The sequence below is a fragment of the Somniosus microcephalus genome, chromosome 2 (genome assembly GCF_052327205.1).
Source record: "Somniosus microcephalus isolate GS21.2 chromosome 2, FLI_Smic_1.0, whole genome shotgun sequence".
Taxonomy (NCBI): Eukaryota; Metazoa; Chordata; class Chondrichthyes; order Squaliformes; family Somniosidae; genus Somniosus; species Somniosus microcephalus.
The window spans coordinates 136,038,724-136,061,747 of record NC_140988.1 but is presented as its reverse complement, the minus strand read 5'-3'; the positions used below and the strand labels follow the sequence as shown (position 1 = coordinate 136,061,747).

Sequence of the window (23,024 nt, the reverse complement as noted above, 5' to 3'; positions counted from 1 at the left end):
CAGGAACTAAAACATATAAGCAACTAGTGGAAATTCTTGGAGCACATTTTTCACCAAAACCTCTGGTTACTGCTGAGAGATTTAGATTTCACAAACGGAATCAAGAGGAGGGGGAATCAGTGACGATGTTTATTGCTGCTTTAAAAAGGTTGTCGGAACACTGCCAGTTCAAGGAGGTGCTGAATGACACCATTAGAGACAGACTTGTGTGTGGTCTGCAAAATGCAGCCACACTGAAGCGCCTTCTTACTGAGGACAACCTTACTCTTGAAAAGGCCATTGAAGTTAGTGTCTCCATGGAGATGACGGAAAAGGAGGCTCACCAGTCGAGTTCAACAGGGAGAGTTCACAAGGTGTCGTCTGAGCCTAAAGGTGCGCGGAACGGCACATGTTACCGTTGTGGGAAAACGGGCCATCACGCTAATGACTGCTGGTGTACGGAGCTGGAATGCCGAAATTGTGGCAAAAAGGGTCACATTGAACGTGCCTGTAGAGGTAAAAAAAGAACAGACAGAGCTGGGAAGCATGGAAGCAAAATGTCTGTATTTGGACAAGAGAGGAAAAAGAGTGTTCATTCAGTGCAGTATGATGGAACAAGCAAAACAGAGGGGAGCGACACCTCTGAGGAGGAAGAGGTGCACATACTGACGGTTGCAGGTGGTTCAAATGGCTACTGGGTGTCACCACTGGTGGAGGGACAATCAGTGCGGATGGAGGTGGACACAGGCGCGGCTGTGTCCCTTGTTTCAGACACTGTCTACAACAAAATGCTAAAGCATCTTACCCTTCAGCCAACAAACATTGTGCTAAAGACGTATACCGGCGAACCTGTGGCCATGAGAGGTGTCATTGAGGTGACAGTTAAATTGAACGGACAGACTGCAAAACTGCCACTATATGTGGTAAAGGGAAATTACCCATTGCTACTGGGACGTGCGTGGCTAGAGAAAATCACGCTGGACTGGCCTGCAGTCCGCATGATGTCAAAAGGGGAGTCAGGTCTGACTGCAGTGTTAAACAAACATGCAGAACTCTTCAATGGGGAACTTGGGAGCATGAAAAAGATCAGCATGAGACTGGACATTAAACCTGACAGCAAGCCGAAGTTTCACAAAGCCCGACCTGTACCCTATGCAATTAGGCCAAAAGTTGAGGCTAACTTGGAGGCCTTAGTCGAGAATGGAGTCCTGGAGCCTGTGAGCGTGAGCAAATGGGCCACACCCATTGTTCCTGTCCTAAAAAAGGATGGATCTGTTCGAATCTGCGGGGATTTTAAAGTGACTATTAACCCGGTGCTGTCTGTGGAACAGTACCCTCTTCCCCTCATTGATCTTTTTACGGGCCTGGCCGGAGGGCAAAAGTTCAGCAAAATAGACTTATGCCAGGCTTATCTACAAATGCATGTCGATGACAAATCAAAGGAGCTGCTGACAATTGTGACACACAGGGGGCTATACAGGTACTGCCGCCTTCCGTTTGGAATTACGTCGGCCCCTGCTCTATTCCAAAGGGCAATGGATCAGATTTTGAGTGGACTGCCAGGAGTCCAGTGCTACCTGGACGACATCCTTGTCACTGGGACAAATGAGGAGGATCATCTTCTCAACTTGGATGCGACACTACAACGACTGAAAGAGTACGGACTCAGAGTTCGTAAAGACAAATGTGAATTCTTTCAGTCTTCAGTTGAGTACCTGGGGCATGTGATTGACGTTACTGGCCTGCATAAGGCGCCGCCAAAGGTCAAGGCGATCGTGGAGGCCCCAGCACCCCAGAATGTGAGCCAGTTATGTTCATTTCTGGGGCTACTTAACTACTATGGGAAGTTTATTCCAGACTTAGCAACATTGCTGAAGCCGTTACATCAGTTGCTATGTCAAGGCAAAACATGGAAATGGACTGAACTGTGCAACGAAGCTTTCGCCCAAGCAAAGAAAGCATTGCTGAATTCGGAGGTCCTGACACACTTCGACCCAAAGCTACCCGTGCAGCTAGCATGTGATGCATCACCATATGGTGTGGGAGCAGTCATATCCCACATCATGCCTTCGGGTGAAGAGAAACCTATCGCCTTCGCATCACGCACCTTGAACAAGGCCGAGAGTAACTATGCGCAGATTGAGCGCGAGGCCTTGGGAATCGTTTTTGTAATTCGAAAATTTCATCAATACCTGTTTGGGAGAAGGTTCACACTCCTGACAGACCACCGTCCATTGACTTCAATCTTCGGGCCCCACACGGGAATTCCGTCTCTCGCTGCAAGCAGGATGCAAAAGTGGGCTTTACTGTTGTCAGGACACACATACGACATCAAATATCGCAAATCAGACTTGCACGGCAACGCAGACGGTCTCTCGAGGCTACCCTTGCCTGTTACTCCCCCAGAGCCTCATCAGATAGACATCTTCTACTTTAGACAAGTGGAGGGAGCACCTGTCACTGCAGTTCAGGTGCGAAGGTACACCCGCAGCGATCCAGTCCTGTCTGAGGTAATGGACAATGTCATTCGAGGGAGAGCGATAGGAGATTCTCCTAGTTTGAAACCTTACGTTTCAAAAAGAAATGAGCTCTCCGTCCAGGCAGGTTGTCTTCTTTGGGGACGCCGTGTCATCATTCCGCCACCTCTGAGGGAACCTATACTGCAACAACTTCATACAGGCCACAGTGGGATGGTTCGGATGAAGGAAATGGCAAGAAGCTACTTCTGGTGGCCAGGTCTCGATGGGAATATTGAGGAGAAAGCCAAAACATGTTCCCCATGTCAAAGGGTCCGGAATGTTCCACAGCTGGCAACCCTACACCCCTGGGATTGGCCTGCAGAAGTGTGGCAGCGAGTACATGTGGACTTCGCCGGTCCTTTCGAAGGGAAGATGTTTATGGTGGTTGTGGACGCTCGTAGCAAGTGGCCGGAGGTCGCTGTGATGAGGTCTACCACGGCAGAGAAAACAATTGAGAAACTTGGTGAGATGTTCAGCCGTTATGGCTCACCGGAACAACTCGTAAGTGACAATGGTCCACAATTTGTATCACAGGAGTTTGCAACCTTCCTGCATGTGAATGGTGCCCAACACATCAGGTCTGCGCCCTATCATCCCTCTACTAACGGCCAGGCAGAAAGGTTCGTGCAAACTTTGAAGCACGCCTTGAAGGCATCGCAAGGTCAGGGCTCAATCCACCAACGTCTGAACAGCTCCCTGTTGTCCTACAGGAACGAGCCGCATGCCACAACCAAAACTTTCCCCGCTTCGCTCATGATGAAGAGGCAGTTGCGGACAAGTTTTGACTTACTCAAACCTCCAAGGGCAGAGCAGGTTGTCCATCGTCAACAACAAGCTCAAGTTGAAAAGAGCCAAGGAGAGATGGTTTCATCCGGGAGAGCACGTCCTAGCTCGAAACTACAACGCTGGACCGAAATGGGTTCCTGCTACGGTGATCGCGCAGACGGGCCCTGTGTCTTACACGGTTGAGACTGCTGAGGACGTCGTCTGGAGAAGACACACAGATCAACTGTTGCTAGGAGCAGAGACAGCCACAGAGGCTCCAACGGCTGGTTGGCCTGAACTGTTTCCGAATGATACCGTAAACCAGCATCCTTTGCCACAGTGCTCTTCTCCAACACAGGAAGTCAAAGAGACTGTTCCACCTGTGCAAACTCCTGACTTTCAACTGACACAGGCAGCTTCTCCATCCAGGCCTGTGTCAATGCCTACTGCTGTGGAAGCCAGCGATGACCGCCGGTATCCTGTCAGAGAGCAGCAGCCTCCAAGACGCTTGGATCTGTAGGCTTAGTGACTTACCCACAAGACTGGGGCAGAATAAACCCCAGGGTAAAGTCCGGGTTTGAAGCAGTCTACCTCTACCCTAGGTTAGTTGAGTGTATTGAAAGTAACTTACCTATTGAGGAATAATGTGGAGCAATGGAGCGCATATACGGAACGTTTTGACTATTTTGTATTGGCGAATGTGGTGGCAAATGAAAAGGTCGTGCCTACCTTTTTGAGTGTAATCGGGCCGAAGACTTTCAATTTACTTCGCAGCCTCGTGCAGCCAGATAAGCCAGGAACTAAAACATATAAGCAACTGGTGCACTTGTGAAGGTAAGCCCACAGATCAAACTTCCAACAAAACTTAGCTGCATGATGGATGTTAATTTACCAACATACATGCTGGGATGTAAGCTGGGTATTTAAGTGTCACTGTATATGATCATGAAACTTCCAAAGACTCAATGCTATGGCCTCGGTTTTATCATGGGGCAGGATCGGTGCATGGGCGGGTGGTGGTTGCAGGGGGACAGGCTGAGCGATAAGCTTGCATGCTGAGGCCTGGAGCGATTTTAGCTTCAGGGCCTCATTTGCATATGCAAGATCGGACTTCCATCCAAACCCAGCAGGAATCGCTACTCAGCCACAAGTTGCATCACTATTGACCATGTGGAATATAAACCCTAACTTATCTTTGTATTTGGGCAACGCAGCTTTACTGTAAACTTCCAAGAACTATTGGTTAGTCGAAATCTTACACTGTATATGCAGTTCTACCAGACTCAGTCAGATCAGTGATAATGGCCCTGAATTTGCGGTCGGAGGCGTACCTCCGGAGTATGCCTCCGACCCACAAAATATTTCCGAACTTACATCCTGGCTCCACAGATATGGAGAGTTTGGGTCTCGGGCCTCCAGGTATACCCCTGCGTAATGTCCCAGGGACGCGGGCGGTTTGGAAGCAAATCAGCCATGATCTCATTGAATGGCGGAGCAGGCTCGAAGGGCCGAATGACCTACACCTGCTCCTATTTCTTATGTTCTTATGTCCCTGGGATCATGTGGGCCAGGTCCTCCAATGAAAAAGGAGGAATCCATTTACAAATGGAATCCCCATAAACCCTAATGGAATCCCGAAATAACAAAACAATTTAGACAACTGCAATAAAAATAAATGTTCTCATTTTCAAATTTAATTAAAATCCCTTCACTACAGCAAATACAATAAAAATTAGATTTTTTGAAAAATAATTTTAAACATTTTAATCCGGGCCAAAATTTGCATAAACTAATTGTTTGTGCAGCATTTTTTATTTTTAAATTTCTACTTTAAGATTTATATTAACCCTTATGCTGGTGAAAGCAGGCCCTATGGTAGATCTGTCGAGGTGTACCTTGACAGATCGCAAGTTCCGGGTTTTCGCACATGTGGAAACCTGGAACTTGCGGGGCCTTTCAGAAGGCTTACGACGGCGCATGCGGAGCGTACGGCGTCATCGGGACCACAAATTCCAGGCCAATATTGTGTCACTGTGTGGTGTGATGCAGGCTTGCACCTATGATGATTTATTTATACAGGTATATATATGTATATACACCTCAAAAATCACAAAATGCAAAAAGAAATTTAAATGAAGCATTGAGGCAGATAGAATTTTTTGTTGTATTATTTCAACCATTCTTTCGCCATCTGGTAGCAACTATCTAGATTTCTCAACCGATTTCCTTCACATGGCATTTAACTACCTCACTTTTCTGCAATTTATTTCTCATTACAATTCTCATTCTTATTGATATCTGCCAACTCACATTATTTTGATATTTCTCTCCCAGCTTCACTTTCCTCTCCATCTCATATCCCTAATTAGGCTGCATCTTTATCCATAGTTCTGCCTGTTTCTAGCTCTCATTCTTGTTTTGCAACTGTTTATTGGCCTCTATTCCTTAATTCTTATTTTCTCCTTTTCCCATGCCAAACACCTTTCTTCACTAAGAATGATGTCTGGACACCCATTCTTGAGGTACTGTTACTAGATGTACAATAAAATAACTAGTCCTCCAGTTTTTCTTCACTCCTTATGACCCCTGCATGATAATAAAGCTAACATCAGAAACTCACAACGTGGATCTAAAGAAGCATTCTACCATTCTGTGCCACAGTGATTTGCAGCTCTTTACATACTGTGCATCATGGTTTCTCTCACCAAAGAACTGTAGAGATTATCAGCCCATCATATTTGCGCTGGCTTTTGCTGGAGGAATCCAATATTAATCCCACTACCCAGCTCTTTCCCCGTCCTTGTATCTAACTCTGATTCAAATATTCAACCAATTTTCCATTAAAAGATGCAGTGGTCTCTGCCTTAATCACTCCCTGTTGCAAAGCTCCAACAACACTCTGCATAAAGAAATTTCTCCTAATATCTCTCCTCACTTTCTCAGTAATAATTTTAAACTGATGACTAACTCCCCAACCAAAGGACATAGTCATTTCCAATTCACTCTAACAAAACTCTTCATTATTTTCTCTATTAATTATCCCTTTAGCCTTCTCAGCTCCAGCATTTAGTGTGGAAAAGCAACAGCGAATGATAGGGCACTGCAATATTTTTAGCTTGCAGGAATCCTTAAAGCCCATGGGGTTATTGATTGCACCCATGTGGCCATCCAGGCTCCTAGACACAAGTCAATAGCATTCATGAACTGCAAGAGTTTCCACTTCATCAGTGTCTATCTGGTTAGTGACCAGCAGTGCAGTATTTTGAAAAAACAGGTGCTGTCCCAAATGGCATGCCTTCAAATTCTTCTTTCCAAAAGCCCAAAAGACCACAGCAGCACTTGTTTCAGGTTTCCAGCATTCAGTCTTTTGCCTTTGTGTTGTGGTAAAGTTTCAGTTGATTCAGACTGAATGGTTGAATATGAAGATTAGAGTAGTTCACTGCAGTTGTAGTTTATTGTTAAACCCCCATCTGTTGATATATCGATCTGCAGTGCAAAGCAGGAGACTTGCGTCTGAAATGGGATAAGGATATTATGTGATTATGTTTTTGTTTAGTATTGGTGTAAACCCAGTGGGTGCATTGGGCTTACAGTGTGATGTCACATTTATATCAGTGATGAAAGCAGTCTGTTGGAGAGTCGGTTCCCTTAATGCCGAATCTGCTATTGACGCTGCGCAGTTACTACAAAATTGCATTCACCACTTTTTCATCCTGGCCAAGGACATACCCCAGTGTTGGAGGCAGTTTCTTAAAGATCACCTTTCCTGGTAGCTTGAGAACTCAGTTGTCCTATTGCCAGAATCAAAATTGTAGACCCAATGCTAATGCTGCCAGCAGTTGCAGGGCTTCATCCTTGCCACCAACAACATTTTGCCTCCATAGCCACAAGGCAAAACTACCTCCTGAGGAGACTTTGTTCTTTTTTATTTGTTCTTGGAATGTGTGTGACACTGGAGAGGCGGTATATATTGGCTATCCATAGTTGCCCTGAGGGCATTAAGAATCAACCATATAATATGACAGGAGTCACGTGTAGGTCAGACTAGGGGTGGTAGATTCCCTTCCCTGAAGGACATTAGCGAACCAATTGGAATTTTCCAACAATCCATCAGTTTTCATGGTTATTTTTCTGATGCTAGCCCATGAATTACCAGATTTATTAAATTCAACTTTCCACTCCATCAGTGTCTATCTGGTTAGTGAGCAGTAGTGCAGGATCATGCTACATTCTGAAGCTTAGGCTAATGGGATGCGTTCAAGATCTTGCAGCTATTCCCTCAGACTGATGCTACAGTAACTGGCTGGTCCTACTCACCTTCTGACACATTTACTGTTAATTCAGGTTTTTTTTGGAGGTGCGGGGGGGCGGGGAGGAACTGTGTAAAAACCTGTCAAACACAGAAGAAGTTCTCAAAGGATTGGAAATGTCAGAGATGCCAAAGTCTAACAACACCCATTAAACTCGTCTGTAGTACTGGGCGGGTTGCCCTTGCAATAATGTCAGCTCATCTGGCTCATAAGCTAACCAGCACAATGGTTCTTCAACACTCACTACTCACCATTGTGTATTTTCTTTGCCCATGATATTAGAAATTCACAGAAAATTAATTTTTCAGATGGCAGATAAAGTATATTTTGAAAACTACAGGTGTAATCTGACCCCAGAAATGTTAATGCTTGCTCTTAATGTGCTTTTTTGAAGATGTTTTTAATAATGTTTTGGATATCTTTTTTCCCTCTTCAGTCCCTCTGTTCTACTTTCAACATTTGGACCACATAGGTAGAAGGTTGGACCACTACGACAAGCCAGAGTTGTCTCTTGGATCCTATGAATTTATGGCTACTTTAGATTACTGCAAAGTAAGTATTTCTGGTATGTGAGCCATCTTCCCACATTGCTAAATCTTCGTAGCATGACAGCCCCTTCCAGTCCATTTATTCAAATACTGTAGTTATTTTTCCTAATGACTAACCAACAGCTTCTTCTGCGGCTATTATATTTATACTATCATTCAACTGAAAGCATTGTTGTGTGCAATTGACATGAATAGGTGCAGATCAACCATGATCTAACTGAATGCGGAGCAGGCCCGAGGGGCTAAATGTCCTTCTCCTGTTCCTAATATTCCTTTTTACCTTTGTTCTTATAAATATAGATTTTTCTGGCACAGCAGATGAATATAGAAAATATATACAATAAAGGTATACATATAACTAGATAGTTGCACTTTGATGCCCTCCTGGTAGTTGTTAAATCTAATTATTTGTTTTTTGTGATAAATCCATGTAGTGAGACAAGGACTCGAAGAGGCGATATCGTAGAATTAGCACGAGTACTTTATTAACAAACAGAGTAACAAACAGCATGCCTGCATCCTGGCATTTCACCCTTTGCTGGCCTTGACAGGAAGCAAACCTCTGACCTTAACAGGAAGCACACCTCTGACCTTAGCAGCAGCATGGCTACAGCACCACCTGGTGGATAACCTTAATCATAACATCCCAGATTACTATATTTTTAATATCCATCATTGGCCTTAATTGTTTGGTAGTGCTTTTGCTACTAAGCATTACTTGTGTCTGAACATATGCTGCTTTCAACCAACAATCTCTGGCTTTCACATTAAGTAAGATATTTATTTGTGGGGAGCATGCATCACATATAAATTGCTAAGCTCTAAATTATGGATTTATTTTGGCCTGATGTATTGTTTGCATTGGGTTATTATGAAGGAACAATGAAAGCTTAATTTTCTTGGCTTGGCTTCTCCCTCCAACCCCCCCCCCCCCCCCCCACCACACAGAGTTTATTTATTAAGAGCATGCCACAAAACTAAACAAAAGCTCAACCAATGTCAAGACACCCCCACCCCACTGCTGAACCCCCTCCCATTCCCCCACCCCAATAAAGTGCAGGAATAAATAATGTTTAATTTCAGTTACCTATTTTATAACTGTCAGTTTAAAAAAAAAAATTTCTCTTCATTGCTAATGAGCCTCAGACATGACTAACTCTTTTCTACTTCAAAGAGTTCCATTTGTAAATTAGTGGAGATGTCCTAGCTTGGGCTATGTGTGCAAAGTAATATGAAGTCAAATGTTTACAGATGGAATTTATTACTGCTGGATTTAGGAAAAATTATCTGTCGGCTCATTCTGAGTTACAGAATATCTTAAGTTACAGCAGTGATTTATTGAAGCTGTGTATCCACTATTGAAGGCAGATTTGTTTTGTGACATTTTTTTATTGTAATTGTAAGCACATTATCATTTCAGTCCATAAAAAATATAAATGTCTTTATTTTTCTATTAATTTAAATATTTCTAGTCAAGGATTTTTCATAGAATCAGGTTTTCATTCTTCTAAAGCAGTGCCTGCGTCCAATGTTCATTAGCTAATTTCAAAACTGAGCAAAACGATTAAGCCAAGAAACTACGGCACTCCTCCCCCTCCCCCCCTCACACACACATGAAGAACACAATTATCATGATCAGGGCGGACCAGAACTGAACTTTGTTCTTATCATCCCTGTTGTGGCCTCTAAGCAAAATGTAAAAATCAGATGTGACTTTACTTACTTCACAAAATGTACCAGGTGCAAGAAACAATCTGTTTTATGATAAATTGCACAGTCCTGTTGGCCTAATAATAATATCCCATATTCTGGCTAGAATTCTTATTTTCTGCCGACCCAATAAAACTAACCAGTAAGCCAATGGAAAATTGCGCCTGTGTCTTACATTCACATCAAATTTCCTGTAGAATAACTGCAAAGTAAAATGACAGAGTAAACTCCTCTGTAAAGCAAACCCCTGTAAGACCAACAGGAAACTCCAGCTGTGGCTTTCATGCTGGCTCTTTATATTTCTGCTGCAGCTCCAGGAGACCAGAATTCAGATGGAGACCTGCAAACTCTTAATGCTGCTTTTTTACTTTTGTACATAAGAACATACAAAACTGACTGGCAGAAAAAGACCAGCTGGTCCATCAAGCCTGCCCCACACACCATGATGGCTGGAGCATCATGACTCGACACTTCACCAACTGCAGATGTGTAATCTCCTGGGAGAGGCAAAAAAACAGAGAAAAAACCCAGGGCCAATAAGGGAAAAAATTCCTCTCCGACTCCCTCAGGCGATCAGCGGTTCTGGTCCCAAGTGGAGGACCAGTGGTAAAAAGGCAATGATTTTTTTTTACACCTTTGATGTCTGCTCTCTGAACCCATGGAAAGTTGTCTCCAAAAAGCTGTTGACTAACTTGATTGAGTTTTTTGATAAGGTAACAGAGAGCGTGGTTGAGGGCAGTGCAGTTGATGTTGGCCAGAATTTTCACCTTTACGTCGGGTTGGGTATGTGCGAGAGGCGCAGCGGGTCTGAAACGTGATGCTTTCAGCAACGCATTGCTCAAAGTGACTTTCGCTTAATGGTCCCAATTGAAAGAGTCATCTGTGTTTCCTGGCCCTTTTAAATGCTGCGGGTCTGATGACATTATCAGTGACTCGTTTCCAGCGCCCAACCTTGCACTGAACTCACTTGAAGGTGGGTGGAAGGTTTGAAAGAAAGGCCACAGGAGAGATAAAACTTTTGAAACATGGATAGTCAAAGGCAGAGGGCTGCACCCCGGTTCTCAGATTCTTCCTTGCATACTCTTGTGGAGGCTGTCAGCGCACACAAGGAGATCCTCTTCCCTGTTGACAGGCGAAGGAGAGCTCCACAAGCAACAAAAAGAGCCTGGCTGGATATAGCTGAGGAGGTCAACAGCAGGGATGTGGTCAGGAGGACTTGGATACAGTGCAGGAAGCACTTCAATGATCTCAATAGGTCAGGAAAGGTGAGTGCAATGCCACACTCACCTTCATCCTGAAGTGCCTGTCAACACATTTCCATCACTCTGCCTTCTCAAGCCTACTCCTGCACATCATTCTTTACACTAACCACTTCTTACACTCACCATCATTCTAATGCAATCATAGCAAGTAACACCAAAGAAGGAGGCCATTTGGCATTGGCACCTCACTCCCTCATAGTCACCCTCTACAGATGTTACCCAACCATTCCTTACACTCATTTCATCACTCTCACTCAAACTTCTCTTTCTCTCCTTGTAGGAGAAGAGAGCCCACAACAACAGGGAGAGGGAGAGAACCAGAGCTGGCCTGCCAGTGATTACACACCTCACAGCAGCGGAGGAGGTGGCTCTGGAAATTTCAGGAGCTCGAGAGACGCTGGTGGTGGGAGATGCAGAGAGGGGCACATGCCAGCAACCTGGTGACAGAATCACATCTCATAAAGTCAAATGGCATACAACAGTCACCCATATGGTGACTCATGTCAGCATCCAGTGAAATGTCATCATGTGCATAATGGTAACGTTACCCATCGTTATTATATCACTTCCAATTCATCGCTTTACTCTCTGACAGGTCCATCAACTGCTACCCCCCGCCCCCCCCACTGACCAGCTGGAGGAAGAAGATGACTCCTCAGAGGAACCTCCAGCCTCTGAGGGTGCAGCATCACCAGACCCAAGCGCATCCAGCACTAGCACATCTGGTGTCTCACAATTCACGAGTGAGCAAGAGCAGAGGTTTTGACAGGGACAGCTGTGGAGACTCCTCGCCGGAGCTCCAAGCTTTGCTGAGCTGCATGCAGACGCTGGGCCTTGGAGGCCACTGAGAAAGAGGACGGTCAGCAACAATTGCATGAGACTCTGGCATCTTTTGCAGCTATGATGTCTGCAAATGTTCAGAGGATGGAGGAGTCCATCTCCAACATGAGCACCACCATATCGCAGGCGATGGCGACGACATGCTCTTCCATGGAAAGGATGGCCACCTGCATGGAGCAGCAAATGCGGCACTCACATGAACACATGCTAGCTGTGGACAACAGATGGCAGGTGCTCATAGACCTCCTCTCAAGGAAGGATGCAAAAGTTAACTTGGGCATTCAACGCCCCACTGCTGTGCAGCAAGGTGCTCGCCAGCTCCTTGCTAGCAGGGAAGTGCAGGTAGCCCATGAGAGGGATGGTGGTAAGGTGGCACATATAATTGGGGGCTCTTCTCAAAGCGCTCCCCCATTGCCTCCCCCTCAGTCAGAGCCCCAGATGCTTCCTCGGATCCCGATGGCTGAGTCTGCCCTGCACAGTTGCAGGAGGAGCAGACATTGGCGGGGCCATCACAGGCTCCAAAACCCAGAGGATGTCCGCCAAAAGTGCCTACTCAGTCACAGCAAGGAAGTGAGCAGCCTACCCGTACCTCTACTAACTACCTGTACTGAAGCCACAGGCTTCGTACTTCATAGAAGCACTCGCAAACAAAAAATGACACTGAAGTAGATTCACAAGGGTATACACATGGGTGTATCAACAAACATTAGTGCTAAGTTTCAGTTGTTTTGATTGGGCACATAAATGTTTTTCTTTGCACCAATTTTGGATCTTGTCCATTTTTGCCTCAAACCATGGAAGTGGCTTTGTCACTTGGAGTGAATGGTCACACATTATTTAACCTCGAGCATTGGGCCTTTGGGTGAGAGCAATGGCTTGATTATTGTAGGGATGCTTTATGGTCTTGTTGGGCGGGGGGATATTAGTACAGAATGTGGCAGGCATGTGGCTACATTGGAGCAAGTTAAGTAAATCTGGCCATGATGAGGCCATCCCGGCCTCCCGGGCAGTAATGTGCACCACTGCTGGTGACATCTGCATCTCAGCTTCCTCCTCCTCTGCCTCCTCATCTTCCTCCTGCTCGTCCTCCTCCTCCTCCTCTGAAGAGGCTGTGTGCAGTGCTCCTCCTGCAGCTCCAATTCTCGCTGCTGATCTATGTTGTGCAGCGCACAGCAGATGACAATGATCCTGAAGACCCTGGCTGGTGCGAACTGAATGGCTCCTCCAGATCGGTCAAGGCATCTGAAGCACACCTTCAGCATGCCTATTGCTTGCTCTATGACACGTCTGGTGAACATGTGGCTCTCATTATAACACTCCTCAGCCTCAGTACTTGGCTTCCTCAGAGGCGTCATGAGCCATGCCTTCAGTGGATAGCCCTTGTCTCCAAGCAGCCAGCCGATAAGTGTGTTTGGAGGTGTGAAGAGCTGAGGGAGGGTGGACTGGCGCAGCACGAAAGAGTCATGACAGCTGCCAGGGATTCTGGCACACACATGCATAACCATCTTTTTATGGTTGCAGACGAGCTGCACATTGAGGGAGTGGAAGCCTTTGCAGTTCACAAACTGGGTGATGATGGGGTGCCTTCATGGCCACATGTGTGCAGTCGATGACGCCCTGCACCTGTGGGAAGTCAGTCAGAGCCGCAAAGCCGAGCGCCTGATCAGTAACACTGGCTTCATTAGTGGCAAAGTTGATATAATTGGCTGACTTGTGAAACATGGCATCAGTGACCTGTGTAATGAATCTGTGGCAGCCGACTGGGAGATCCCGCAAATGTCTGCTGCAGATTCTTGGAAGGAGCCTGAGGCGAAAAAGTTGACGGTGATGGTGACTTTGACACCCACTGGCAAGGAGTGTCCACCAGGACCTCTGGGCAGCAGGTCTTGTTCCAGCAAGCTACAAATGTCTCTGATGATCTGGCGCAATAGCCTGAGCCTCCTGAAGCACTGCTGCTCAGTCATGTTGAGGAAGCTCATCCTTTGCCTGTATACCCTGTGTTGGGGGTATCGCCTCCAGTGCATTGCAGCCCTGTGGTGCCCCCCTCTCTCCTGTAGAGCATCAGGTCATTGATGAGAAGGTTGCTGCTGGTGTTGTTGGTGGTGGTGTTCATCTTGGTCCGATTCTGAGGACCAAGGTGAGACAGTATAAGCGGTACCCATGCTGATGTAATAGATGGCAGGTGAAGTAGCGATCAGAGGGACAATCCCTCACTGTTTTAATACTGAGTAGCAATGTGGTGAGAGTGACTTCCGAGGTTGCAGAAATGACCTGCAAACTCCAGAAACCTAAATCTGTGCATAGAATGGAGTCAACAGACTTTACCTTAGGCAACTAATGAGGTGTAAGGTGTGTCTATTTATCTGCTATTCCCAGCTGTCAGTTATTGCCCTCACACAATGGCCACTGAACTTCCGTCTCCTCTTCATAGGCGAGGTTCCTGAGCTGCGTGCTTCCCGTGCTCATGCCATTACATTCAGAAGCTGCAGGTAAAAAGCCTGTTAAGGGTCTGATAACAAGGATTTAATTACTTTAATTAGATCACCCGCCTCTCCCGATTGGGTACGTGGCGTGCTGGCAAACACGCCTGAGCTAAAGGCGCAAGGAGGCAGGTTCCCAACGTGCTGCCTATTTTTGCTAATTTTACAGCCGACCCGCATGCACAGCCACGGGAAAATTATGGCCATTGTGTATATGGACTTTCAAAAGGTGTTTGATAAAGTACCACATAATAGGCTTGTGAGCAAAATTGAAGCCCATAGGATAAAAAGGGCAGTAGCAGAATGGATACAAAATTGGCTAAAAGTTAGAAAAAAGAGAGTTGTAGTGAATGGCTGTTTTTAGGACTGGAGGGAGGTACACAGTGGTGTTTCCTAGGGTTCAGTACTAGAACCACTGCTGTTTCTGATATACATTAATGACTTAGATTTAGGGGTACAGGGTACAATTTCGAAATTTGCAGATTATACGAAACTTGGAAGTGTAGTAAACAGTGAGGAAGATAGTAATTGACTTCAAGAGGACAAAGACAGGCTGGTGGAATGGGTGGACACATGGCAGATGAAACTCAACACAGTAAAATATGAGGTGATACATTTTGGTATGAAGAATGAGGAGAGACAATACAAGTTAAATGGGCCAATTTTAAAGGGGGTGCAAGGACAGAGAGACCTGGGGGTGTTTGTGCACAAATCTTTGAGGACTAATGAAGCAGTTAATAAAGCAAATGGGATCCTGGGCTTTATAAATAGAGGCATAGGGCTCGAATTTCACAAGGCCGTGGAGGCAGGAATGGAGGCGTGTGGGGTGTTAAAATTTCAAAACGTGGCAGGGCGGGGTGCACGGCGGGCCCAACCCCATCTCCTTGCCTCAATTATCCCATTTTGAAAGGCCTTGGTGTATTTAACCCTTTTCCGACGTGAAGCACACCTGCTCTGAAACACGACGGTGAAACCTGGTGGGAGCACAGTTGGATTGCTGACTATTAGCTGCAGCTCCACCATTAAATAGGAGATTTGATCAGCCATCATTTGCAGGTGGCAGGTCTTTGTTGTCTCAGGTCTGGGGGAACCTTTAGAAGGCATAACCACAGCTGTGGAAGTTTGGAGCCTGACACCCATCTCCAGTGTGACCTCCTGGGAAACCCCTCTCGCTACCTTCACTGAGTGCTTCCTCAACTGAGGCATATACCAAGTAATCCTAAGCCCTCAATGTGGAAGTCCCATTAGCGAAATGACACATGCCACAACTGCAGCAGTAGCCATCAGATTTTTTTACAGTAACCATCTGATGGCTTTTTAATATTAAACATCAAATTTCACCCAAGTGACTACCCTTGTGACTATTTGTGCAGTATCTTTCTCTTACGCGTGCTCCTACGTGGTGCTTCCCCTGTGGCTTCAGCAGATGTGGAGGCCCCTTGCTCACTTTCTTGCTGCTCCTGTCTCGACATCTTTGGCGGGCGTCCTCTGGGGTTGCGAACCTGTGAGGGCTCGCCAAAAATCTGCTGCTCCTGCGGCTGTGCAGGGGCTGAGATGCCGATCTCAGTTGGGTGTGGACTCTGGTGGGGCTCTGACCGAGGGCTCTGCAGTGGCATGAAAGTGTGAGCGCTTGGAGAGGAACCCCCACTTCCTTGATGTCTGCCACCAACTTCCCTCTCATGGGTCAGTTCCCCCTCAGCGCTTGCAAGTGGCTTGAGAGCACCTTGCTGTACATCAGGGGGGTCATGGGGACCCGTACCTGTACTGGCAGTCCTATTCAGAAGGACTTCCATGAAGGTCTAGTTTCTCTGTTCAATAGATGACCATCGCTCCTCCAGAGATGTCATTCTATTCAGAACACTCACTATGTTTTTTGCACTCTGGCGACTTATCACCTCCATGGAGGTTGTCATCCTTTCCATGGTGATGCGTTCATGTGCCAATGACTCCACAAAGGCTCTGCTCATGTTCGCAATGGACTCCTCCATTCGCTGCACACTCACAGCGACCCTGGAGACAAAACCTGCCAGAGACTCCTGCATCTGTTCCTGGAGTTCCAGCACTGCTGATCTTGTGGATGGACCCAGAGGCAGAGGGTCAACATGCAGCTGAGCCGAGCTGGCAGAGTCCTGCACCCTCCGACGAGGACTCTCCACTGCTGTCCCTGTCTCCACCATCAGCTGATGCTCACTTGTGAGCTGTGATACACCAGGTGACAACACTACTCTATCTCGCGAAGGTCCCACTGAGGTGTGAGTGTCTGCGCTGGTGCTGGGTGCGCTGAATTCTGCTGACGCTGCGCCCTCAGAGGTTGCAGCTTCCTCTGAGGCGTTTGGATGCTCAGGCTCTTCCTCCTGGCTAGTGGGGACGGGTGCTGTCAATGGTTCTGTGGGGGAGTAAAGGAAAGAGTCAGAGATGTGATGCCAAGGTTACATGCACATTGCATATTGCAGATGATCATAAGTCCATCTGTTAGAGCTTCAGAATCATTATCAGCGACTCATGCAATGTCAATGAGAGAGATGGAAAACTATTCTGTCACCAGCTTGCTGTGATGCACCATCTGTTCATCCCCCACTTGCGCACCGTCCTCCACTCCCATGATCTCCAGGACCACCTCCTCCCAGGGGGTGAGCTGGGCTACTGAGGGTGGCCCTCCTCCTGTCCTCGCTCTTTCCCTCTTATTGTGAGCTCTCTTTTCCTGCAATGAGGGAGACAAGTGGAGTTTGAATGAGAATGAAGGCGTGATTGTAGAGAATCATAGCATAGATGCTTAGAAGGAGACAAAGATGGAGTGAGGTGACAAGACCAAGGGCCCTCCCTGTGCATTGTAAGTTGTTTTCATAGCATCACAGTGATAGGGAATGTGAGGGCTGCATAGTCGAATAGATAGGTGAATGTGACCATAGAGAGAGAGGGAATGGGTAAGGGTGCATGGATGTCAGTGTCAAGTGGGATGTGGAGGAAGAGATTGTTAATGCTGAGTGCTGGTGAGGAGAGGCAATTGGGATCAGTTTGAGGGTGATGGGAAAGTCATACTCACTTTTCCAGTGCGCAGAAGGTCATGAAATCTCTTCCTGCACTGAAGCCAGATTCTGCGGGTTATCGACAAAGTGTTGACCTCCTGGGCCACCTGGATCCACACAGCCTTGGTCTGCTGTGGAGGCTTCTTCCTCCCTGAAGAAGGGAAGAGCACCTCTTTATTGGCTCTTGCTCCCTCCACTAAAGCTTGCAGGGCAACGTCATCAAACCTGGGAGCAGACCTAGGTCTCTCGCTGGTCATTCTGCCTCCAGGTCCCTCTAACATGAAAGACCAAAAGTTTGGCAGTCTGCAGAAGAAGAAAGGCTTGTTGCAGACCTTAAATGCAGCAGCAATGATGATGTCATTGGAGGCGAGTGTGAGACTGAAAAAACTAATTGGGCCATGGGTTCCCACACGCTGGAACTCAATTGCCCACTTAAGTTAAAATCGCATCATTCTCCCACATCGATTTAGAATCGGGTGGCTAACACGAAAAGCGGATTACACGACCCCAGCCCGCCCCAGTAACAAAATCGAGCCCATAGAATACAATAGCTAAGAAGTTATGCTACACCTATATAAAACACTAGTTCAGCTCCAGTTCAGGGTGCCACACTTTAGGAAATATGTGAAGGCTTTGGAGAGGGTATAGATGAGATTTACTAGAATGGTTCCAGAAATGAGGGACTACAATTATGTGCATAGACTGGAGAAGCTGGGGTTGTCCTTCTTACAGCAGTGAAGGCTAAAAGGAGATTTGATAGAGGTGTTCAAAATCATGAAGGGTTTAGATAGAGTAAATAAAGAGAAACTGTTTCCAATGGCTGAAGGGTCGATAACCAGAGGGCACAGATTTAAGGTGATTGGCAAAAGAACCAGAGGCAACGTGAGGAAAAACTTTTTTACGCAATGTGTGGGGATTTGGAATGCGCTGTCTGATAGGGTGATGGAAACAGATTCAATAGTAGTCTTCAAAAGAGAATTGGATAAATACTTGAAGGAGAAAAATTTGCAAATATGGGGAAAGAGCGGGGGAGTGGGACTAACTGGATTGCTCTTCGAAAGAGTCGGCACGGACTCGATGGGCCGAATGGCCTCCTTCTGTGCTGTACTATTCTATGATCTATTCTATGAACCACCAAAGTCAGGCTATTTTATTTTGTAGTTTTCCATGAATTGCAGGAGTAACATGTTTGTGCTTCCTATAGTCACCACAGAGGATTTTCTTTCATGCTGCTACTGTGAGGCAGAAATTCCAGTCCCTACAGGTGAGTACGCGCTGTGTACCCACCCGTAGGGACATCGGAAATGCCAGTTTCAGGCATGCACTGGAAACCGGCATTTCCAATCTGTCAAGAAAGCTCTTGACAGATCCTCCGGCTGCCCTGGAGCAGGGCCTCTGCGGGTGGAGAGTTCCGTTTTTTGGAGACCCTCCGCCCGCAGAAAACACTTACAATTCTTGCGCCTGTAAAAGCAGATCCAAGGCCTGCTTTTACCAGGCTAAGAGTTGAAGAAAGTAAAGAAAAACATTTATTTCCACTGATTTATCATTTTAAAATACTTTATTTTAGTAAGTTTATTTTTAGCCCAGTTAAAAACTTTAATTTTTTTTTCAAAAATTTAAATTTTTGTTTAAAATAGTTAATTTACGTAATTTATAGTCATTTTAAAAATGTGATTTTTTAAAATTTATTTGAAGTTTTACTTATGTTTTGGGGATGATCTCTATTCATATATTTGACCGGTCTTCCTGTCAAATCTATGAATGGCGATTCCCTGCTCTGATTGGCTCCCCATGGCCCACGTGATTCCAGGGACGCTGCGAACTACCTGCGCCCCTGGGATACGTGTGCCCTGCACACCGGCAGTTTGAAGAGACACAGCAACGGAACTCTGCGCCTCCCGGGAGCCCTCCAGTCCAGGTGGAGATTTTTTCCAAATCGCAGCCATCTGCCCGTGGGAGGGCTGTGAATGGAATTTCTGGGCCATTATATATTATCGCTCTATTGTATTCTGCCATTGGAAGGATCATTCGACATTATGCTGTCTGCGTTGCCTAATGTTGTTTAAAGAGGTCATTGGTCAACTTGTTGTTGGCTCTGTACCTGAAGAGAGATGAAGTAGATCCACTTGGAAACACAAGTTGGAGTTATGGCTTTAGTCAACAGAAACTTAATGCAAAGCCAATTTTCACAGTTGAAACACGTGATTATTTAAGCTTGTTTATGTAGGAAAACATTAAGGACCAAAATGTGGCATAAACGTAGGATTCATTTTTACTCACTGAGCATCATGTTAAACACTTTTCCAATTTTGACTGCCAGTGACAAATTCTTGAAGTATCATTTATTAATTAGAAAATGTGATCTTTTTCAGATGCTATGTCAATTTATTTCCAAAGTTAGTTATGCTAGCAGTAAAGAATTCTGTGGTCTGGTTGCTTTTTTATAATAAACAAATTGGTAAAATCTTATAGTTTTATAATAAATATCCTCAATGAGACAAACGTCTTCTCAACCTCGAATGCACTGACAATTGTTTGAACTTGGTGCATGAAAAATATTCAGTCGTAATACATCAAGACACTTTCGGGTAAATTTTCACCTTCAGTGCTCGCAAGGCACCAGAGGCATTAAGACAAAAATTACCGCTATGTTTCATGCATCACCCAGAAGTTATATTTTTTTATGCTAGATCTTGAAGTAAATTGGTTTCAGACTTTGGATCATTTTGCCACTTTATACAACCAGTGTCAGGTATGGTGAAGTATATGTTATTTATGCCAGTTTTACCAGACTTCCAACATAAAGCTATCTCAGAGATCAAATTAAGTCTTAGGTGGAGTTTTATAAATGGATTGTTATAGAACATTCACTAGTATATTAACAGTTATCAGGGTATTTGGATATTTCTGAGTCTCTTTGCTTTGAGGCGGGATCACTTACTTTAGACAAATATAAGTGAGCTTGTAAACTATTTCCAAAATTGCATAGATGAACACATACAACTGAAGGGATTTCTTTAAAAAAATTATACCACATAATTGCAGCAATTCAGGCGCGAGCAAGTGAAAGGTCCTATTCAGGAGGAGGTGGTATTGAAGAGCCAGACATGAAAATATTAGACTAATATGAGATTTATTATTGAAGAGGTTTTCACTTACAGGACATAAGCCTGTATCTAATACAAGACCTTAAAGAAAGAAGGACCTTGCGTAAATAACATAGTTTATCACATCTTCAGGATGCCTCAAACTGTTTCATAACCAATTAATTACTTTTGTAGTTCAATCACTGTTGTTATGTAGGCAAACACAACAGCCAATTTGCACCCAGCAAGGTTGCACAAAGAATAAGTGAAATGTTTTCTTGCTGTTTGATTAAATAAGCAGTATTGCTTAATTAACATTGGTAGTAGGAATACTAATTCTACATCCCTCCCTAATTGACCCAATTGGGTAAACATGCCATGATTTCAGCAGAGACCCGGAGAACCCTTGTAGAATTTCAGGGCTGATATGTTTTAGAGCAACCTGCACACCACCATCTGGGGAACAGCTCTTTAAAGAAAGATTGAATTTTTCTTCTTTTTCACATACCTATTTTCATTTACAGAATAGCAAGCCTCCGAATCCACCGGCCTTCATCTTCATGATTGATGTGTCATATAGCAATATCAAAAGTGGCTGTGTCAAACTAATATGTGAGGAGCTTAAGACCTTGTTAGATAAATTGCCAAGGTAAGAATGTAAAACAGATTTGAAAATTATGATACAATCAATAAGAGCAACAGATGTTTATCAATTAAGATATTTAACTATGCCAGTCAGCTATGTATGTATATGTGTTAGCTAGTACTTTCAGTAACTTTTGTATGATTTACTTTAAAAGATTACTGCATTGTAGTTTTTTCAGCTCACATTAGGAACAAACTTACTACAGAAATTCAGTCATAGCTGAGAGAAAATTTACTATCGTGGGCCCCTGAGGTTCACCTCTTCCAACTCTTCTCCAATCCGAGCAAGACCCATTTATCCTAACTCTTTCCTAAGCCAATCAGCATTCTATCCATGCTGCTACATTTTCTCTTATACTATATGACTGAACTTTTCTAACAAGCCTCTTGTGGGACACCTTAATAAAAAGCCTTCTGAAAACCCACACGCACTGCATCTACTCTACTCTTTTTATCTATGCAATCAGTCACCTATTGCACATTTGGGTGTCTACGATGCTATATTAGTTGTGGTTTAAATACTCCATTGCAACTTACCTTTAACATATTGGCTGTCCTTGATTAATCCATGCATTTCTAAATGCTCACTAATTTTACCTTGAATTATGAACGCTTTAAGAGTTTGCCCACAACTGACATTAAACTAATCGGTCTATAGTTACAAAGTTTAGCCTTCTCTTCCTTATTGAACAAAGGTGGTACATTGGCTACTTCCAGTCCCATGGTCCAATTTGTATATTTGAGGATTGAAAACGATAAGCCAGAGCCTCTGCTCTCTTGACTTCTTTCAACAACCTAGTGTGCATGCCATCAGGCGCAGGTACTTATCTACCTTGAGTTCTGCTATTTTTAGAATCAACTCCTTTTCTATAGTTATTCTGTATCCTCCTCTAGTATACTTGCATTCTCACTTCTACCATTAACCAGTGTAAAATATGTACTTAATGGCTAGAATTTTGACTTCTGGACCCGCTGGGAGTGGGTGGAGGAGGGTGCCGGTAGAGTGCACAAGTCTGGGTTTCCCTGCACGCTGTAGAGTTTTAACTCAGCGGGGAACACTGGACAAGAGGCCGCCACCTCAGGTAGGTACAAGCCCCAACCCAGGGGGTCCGATCCCCAACTCCAGTGGGGGGTGGGCTGATCCCCGACCAGGGGTGGGGGGTGGGGCCTATGATCGCGGGGGAGGTCTGATCCCTGACCCCGGGGTGGGGGAGGGGTCCAATTTCCGACCCAAGGGGTGGGTGTTTGTATGTGGGGGGGCGGGGGGGGGGGGCAATGTTAGGGCACTCCTGCTCCCCCTGGCCCACAAAGATTGCTCCCCGAAGCTGTCCTCGCCTCGCTGTAGCTGCCAGGCCCGGAAACCCCAGCCGGCCACCGTTAAACCGAGGCTTCCAACCTCATTAACGTATTTAAAGTGCCAACCCGCCTCCTGGGAGCAGGTTGGCTGCCCGCCACCCCCCATCCTGCCTCCGTTAAAACCGGAAGTGGGCGTGTTGGAGGCAGGTTGGGGTCGGGATTCCGTTTTTTTTACTCTCTAACCTTCCACCTGGCCCCAACCGTTTCTTGGGGTTAAAATTCCCCCCAATATCTCTGACATACCTTCATCAACACAGTTAGGCTCCCTGTGTCATCCCTGAACAGTCATACCCTCTCTCTAACTTTTAAAAACATTTTATATGCTTATAAAAGTTCTTAATATTTATTTTTCATATTCAATTTTAGTCCTTTTAATCTTCCTTTTCACTTCCTCACTCCAATTTCTATATTCCTCACGGTTTGCTTTAGTATTGTGCTTGGATAGTTCAGCGCAACAGAACATACATATAAGCTGGCTTAATAAAAAGCAATATGAAA

General features: G+C 45.3%; 1 protein-coding gene across 1 annotated transcript in view; it reads left to right on the top strand.

Moving 5' to 3' along the window:
* Window positions 1-23,024, top strand: part of LOC147122965 (protein transport protein Sec24D-like) — a 293,437-nt gene that overhangs the window by 164,463 nt on the left and 105,950 nt on the right. The window contains exons 10-11 of the mRNA XM_085962791.1: window positions 8,010-8,125; window positions 21,050-21,174. Coding sequence (XP_085818917.1) covers window positions 8,010-8,125; window positions 21,050-21,174 — 241 coding nt within the window. The remainder of the gene's footprint in view (window positions 1-8,009; window positions 8,126-21,049; window positions 21,175-23,024) is intronic.